Consider the following 5,672-nt stretch of genomic DNA (forward strand, 5'->3'; position numbering starts at 1 on the left):
GTTAGAAGTTTGAAACTTCATAAGAACTTCGTCAATTCTCATTCTAATAATCTGTTTGTGTGTATGTGTGTTTTAGCGTAGTTTTGATGTATTCTAGAGTAGCCAATAAAATTCATGTTTCATTTATAAAGAATTTTTGGTTTGGTGTCATATAATTTCCAGGTCAAAACTTTTGCCAAGATCATCGTTACCTCTCTAAGAGCTTACAAATTATCAAAGAACGTATTTATCCGTGGCCAGGAGAATACATAGTCAATTTGTTAAAATATACTGAGGTCACGGCTCGCTGGACGACCCTTGATTTAAAGTGTAACATAACAAATTTGAAATCGGTTTAATCAGGTGAACTTCGGGATTCAGACCCGAGTCCTATCAAAACCTGAATGAATTAATAATAATTAATTCCCTTACAAATTTAAGTAGTCAAGTTATCTACAGGGATCACTTCCCTCGACGGACTCTCTGAGGTTTAAAATTCGAATATTGTCCCGTCTGGAACGCCCCTCCAGATCTGTGATCTTCTCAGTAAGTGTTGTATTAAGTTTCTCGAGTGCAGCCAGCTTCTTTTTTAGCGGAGCGACGTCATCTTCTATGGCGGAGATACGAGTTTCTGTTTCGGCCTGGCGAGTCGCAAGGGATTCGGTAGCGGCAGCGACCTCCTCGATGCGTTTGATAATGCTTTCAACTTTCACGTCCAGCCCAGACTCCAGTTTAGCGAAAGAGTCATTCAGCATCTTTTGCGTACGCCGCCCTTCTTCTGCAACAACTTCGGCAATGTGTTTAAGCAGAGCCCCATGAGAAATGTCAGGTAACGAGCTCTTATTGCTAACCGCACGATCGCTGCTAACACTAGCTTCACTCGAACCAGTACAATCTTCCGTAAAAACTCGGGAATGGCTTGCTCTGTTTTGACGGCTTGGGCATGGTGAATTATCCGTAAAGCAACTAAATAATGACTTTGAGAAAGACGGGTGAAGGTAGATAATAAACAACAGGAACGTGAACTGGGAGAGGGGAAAAAATGCGACCGCTCACTCCGCCGCCATTACCGGAAGCCAGAATTTTAATTTTTTAAGTGAACTATGCCTTTAAATTATAAAGTTTGAGAACTACTGTTCTAGGAAATACCAGTAAAACCTAAGCTATGAAAGAGCAACCATCAATTTTTTTTTTTGTGTGGGATGCTTCAATGAAGCACAGGAAATGTTGGTTGATGAGTCATTTATCTCCTTTAAAAGTCTGTTCTATTAAATTCTTCCTTCCGTGCTTCCCAAAAACATCAATAGCATCAATGAGTGAGAGAATGAGCGAAAGAGGTGTGATGCTGAGACCTCTCTCCCCTACAGGATGGCTGACATTTGGGCCAGAACAACAGTGACCATTGTTTGTTCTTTCAAGGTTCATGCCCATTCCTCATCCATGGTGTTCGATTACCTCCTTTCCAGGTGGTCCCCATAAAAAAGGCAATGTTAAAAGTGAGAGGCAGTGAAAAGGGGAAGAAAACATATTGCATTTATTAAAAAGTCAATGAATAAGGTCTTCAGTGTGAGCAATCATGACGTGCAGCTGTGGTGAGCATCTGACACAAAAGGGGACTGTATGTAGACGCTGCCCCTACCTGCTGTTTTGAGACCAGCTCACCTTATTCAAGCCTTTCTGCTTACAACAGATAAAGCAGAGTTAACCTCACATCACTGAATCAAAGCCAAATCCGCCCTCATCAAACAAACAACCTCCAGTGTCATAAAGGGCTCATGGGACTCCATTATGGTCAAATTTTTAAAGGGATAGTTCACCAAAAAATGAAAATTCTGTCATCATTTACTCATCATCATGCCATTCAAGACATGTATGACTTTCTTTCCTCTGTGGAACATGGAAGAGGATATTTTGAAATATGTTTTAACTGTTACTTTATTAATTTAATAAAAGCCACAATTTTGAGACAAAGTCACAACTACAGAAAAAAACAGGAAAAAAAATCACAGTTATGAGAAATAGTCACAATTGTGAGATGTTGCATTTACGAAAAAAAAAAAAAGTCAAAGTTGTGAGATTGTGAAGTTACAATTTACAAAAAGTTATATATGATACGTCACAATTATGAGAAATAAAATAAGTTGCATTTATGGAATAATTAAGTAAAAATTGTGAGATATAAAGTTGCAATTACAGAAATAGTCAAAATTGTAAAAAGTATTAAGTTGCAATTACATAAAAATTAAGTAGCAATTACAAGAAATAAAGTTGCAAATATGAGAAATAAAGTCATAATTGTAAAATATAAAGTCAAAATTACATAAAAATTAAGTTGCAAATTCCAATAAATAAAGTTGCATTTGTGAGATATAAAGTTGCAAATATGATATATAAAGTCACAACTGTAAGATCTAAAGTTGCAGTTATGTAAAAATTAAGTTACAATTACAACAACTAAAGTAGCAATTGTGAGACAGTCGCAAATATGAGAAATAAAGTCACAACTGTAAGATATAACATCGCAATTACAAGAAATATAGTTGCATTAGTGCTACATAAAGTCGCAAATATGAGAAATAAAGTCACAATTGTAAAAAATAAAATCACAATACATAAAAATTAAGTTGCAAATTCCAATAAATACAGTTGCATTAGTGAGACATGAAGTTGCAAATATGACAAATAAAGCCATAAGTGTAAAATATGTTGCAATTACAAGAAATATAGTTGCATTAGTGCTACATAATTTGCAAATATGAGAAAAAAAGTCACAATTGTAAGTGAGGGATATTTTATCAGGCTATAATACTCAGATTCTTTCAAAACTGCTTTTCCCAGCACTAAACCACTACGCTGTAAAAAGTAATTAGTTGAACTTACTTGGAAAACCTGTGGAAACTGATTGCCTCAAATTTCTCAAGTCAAAATGGTAAAACCTTTCTTATTTCTCAGAATGGACAAAAACAAGCTTCCATACTGTTAATCTATGAATGTGTCACCTCATTCTTTCCTTTTTGTGCCTCATCCCTTTTACCCTGCCATTCATTGACCTTTTGCTCTTTAGACATCAATACCCCTCTACACTTTCTCTCATATTTCCTCTCTTCCCCACTACAAGGCCAGTTTAAGACCAGCTGTGGCCAGTTCAGCTCTCAGTCTATGCACTTGACACCAGGCTTGCAAATGCACCTCTGCTCTGGAGTTCATTAAAGGAAGAGTTTCATTAGAGTCCCAGCCACAAAAACACACAAGGGACACCCTCTCCCCACACTCTCTTTACCAGGTACCGCTCACCAAGACGAGGCTGACACTTCGATACGTATCCGGAAAAAAAGAAGGCACATAAAGGAGAAAGAGCGTAAAGAAAAACAGACAGCATACTGACCCTTTTCCTCTTGATGGAAGCTGACATGATGACTTTCTTTGATGATGACACTAATGGTTACCAACAGGCCAACATATGGCTCATAGGGATCTCTGTGCACCTCAGTGCAATGACGGCAGCTAGTCCAAAACGAGCCATGCTGTCGTCTGTACGAGGCTTAGAGGCACACAGACGGGTTTGTGGACTTTAATCAATATTAATGTCATTTGGAGCGCGGCCAGTCACGTCAAACAGTCAGGGGTTCAGTCTTTGATTTGGATGGAGACAATCCACAAAGCTTAGAAATGTAATCTGCACCACTTTGAGATTCGCATCAGTACTGTAAATAAAAACCACGCGACTGTTTACTCCTAACAGTGGGTCAACTTGCTACATAATATGAGAAGATGCTAGTGAGGGCGAAAACTATAGCACTAAATTGAATGTATTACCAGGATCTAAATGCTATCATAAATCTACACTCCCATGCTAAGTGGCTACAGTAGGTGTTGAAGCCTGCAGCATGGAAATATGGTAAGATTAAAAGAGAAACATGAAGGCAGTGTATTAATGCACTGTCTGTAGTCTGAGTGGTTTGAAACAGAAACATGTGGTGAGGCCGGTTGTACATTTTAGCACAAACAGGTGCTGGCTGATTTTAATGAAGTTAGACATACAAATACTGCAGTTCCTACAGCCTTAAACAAGACACATGCAAGCAACATGGACAACATCTTCATTTGTCTTTGCTAACCTAGAATTGACCTGCTGAAGTTTCTGGAAGGCTCACTGTAAAGCTATAAATCAGAAAAGCAAAAAACAGTTTTTAATTACCACAACTAAGAATAGTCCCTGATACACATCTGAAATGAACTATGAGCTCTGCAATGTAGCTTTTATTGTCATTTTTCATTGTAAATTTCAAATTATCTCAATTCTAATATAAACCTTTAATTTGACAACAGTGAAAATAAGTTATACTGAATACTGAAATGCAGTGTTTATAGTTTGTCAACAGTTTATAACTTTTTAAATATTTAATAATAATTAAATAATATTTCATTTAATAATTAATTACATTTAATAATAAAATATACTATTTAATTATAAATTATACATTATAAAATTATAAATTATATAAGTAATTTATAATTTAATTCATCCTTGTTGAACAAATTTGATCTTACAGACAAGAGCATGCATTCCTTTCTGTGCAGGTCTACCTCATCCACTCACTCACACATAAAATGGAAAAGCTTTAGCCAGACAAATCTTGAAGGAGCAATTAAATAATTAGCTTATACAAGTTTTTTCCCCTTTTGTTCTGCTATATTTAATGGAGGATTTTAGATGGGGTACGGCACAGAGGAAAGGAAAATGGACTTACGGTGAAGGCCTTCCAGGCAGAGGGGTGGGAGCCGGATCTGGAAGAAAGAGAGAGCGGAGATTTTTAACAACATGTTAGGCACAAATTGCCCACAAAGAAGCACAACACATGCAGCCAATATGGCTCCTTGGCATGGAATAGAGAATAACTACAGTGACCTCATCAGACCTACACAGTTTCTCTGCCATTCAGGGCATCAGGACATTTCAAGGGTCGTCATTCCAAACGGAGGGACCACTGCTTTGCAACAGGTCAAAAAATATATGGGGTGTGTAATACTTGGAAATTGTTTCTCCTAGATAACAAAGACATTATTTTAAGACAATATGAAATCTTTACTGAATTCTACTGCTACTTAGATTTTTCTCCAGAGAAAGACTGTAATATCAATTATTTTTGTTCATAAAACTAAAGTCAATGGAGTTCAAACGGCACCAACAAAAAATACAAGGTGTGTCCAAAAACGCATACTGAGTAGGTACTACATTCGATGAGGAATGAACATCATAACCAGTAAACAGTATGTTCTATATAGCATACATGTATGTAGTATGAATGAAATTTAGACATACTACATGTGACTTGTGGCTTCACGAGACAGTAAAGTATGCATTGGATGCACACTTTGGAAATTGTACCTACTGTTTGTTATGAATAGTACAAATTTGGAAATGCTACCCAGTTCTCATACTGTTTATTGCCCTACTACAGGGTTCCTCAAATCTTGCCCTGGAGGGCCAATGCGCTGCAGAGTTTAGCTCCAACCCTGATCAAACTCACCTACCTGTGATTTTCTAATGATCCTGAAGACATTGATTAGCATGCTCAGGTGTGCTTGATTAGGGTTAGAGCTAAACTCTGCAGGAAAGTGGATCTCGTGGGCCAGATTTGAGGATCCCTGCCCTACTATATAGTAGGGATGTAGACATAATCAGGCAAAGA

General features: G+C 37.2%; 1 protein-coding gene and 1 long non-coding RNA gene across 2 annotated transcripts in view; one reads left to right on the forward strand and one right to left on the reverse strand.

Annotated features, from left to right (window-relative positions):
- Nucleotides 1-5,672, forward strand: part of LOC107704511 (uncharacterized) — a 21,529-nt gene that overhangs the window by 2,491 nt on the left and 13,366 nt on the right. The gene's annotated exons all lie outside the window — the stretch shown is intronic.
- The window catches only part of LOC107704510 (inactive tyrosine-protein kinase transmembrane receptor ROR1-like), a 107,096-nt gene continuing 105,510 nt past the window's right edge, over nt 4,087-5,672 (reverse strand). The window contains exons 4-5 of the mRNA XM_016507443.1: nt 4,731-4,767; nt 4,087-4,140 (exon numbers count right to left, since the gene is read on the reverse strand). Coding sequence (XP_016362929.1) covers nt 4,098-4,140; nt 4,731-4,767 — 80 coding nt within the window. The 3' untranslated portion in view covers nt 4,087-4,097. The remainder of the gene's footprint in view (nt 4,141-4,730; nt 4,768-5,672) is intronic.

The sequence above is a fragment of the Sinocyclocheilus anshuiensis genome, unplaced genomic scaffold (genome assembly GCF_001515605.1).
Source record: "Sinocyclocheilus anshuiensis isolate Anshui unplaced genomic scaffold, SAMN03320099.WGS_v1.1 scaffold1538, whole genome shotgun sequence".
In the NCBI taxonomy this organism is placed as follows: Eukaryota; Metazoa; Chordata; class Actinopteri; order Cypriniformes; family Cyprinidae; genus Sinocyclocheilus; species Sinocyclocheilus anshuiensis.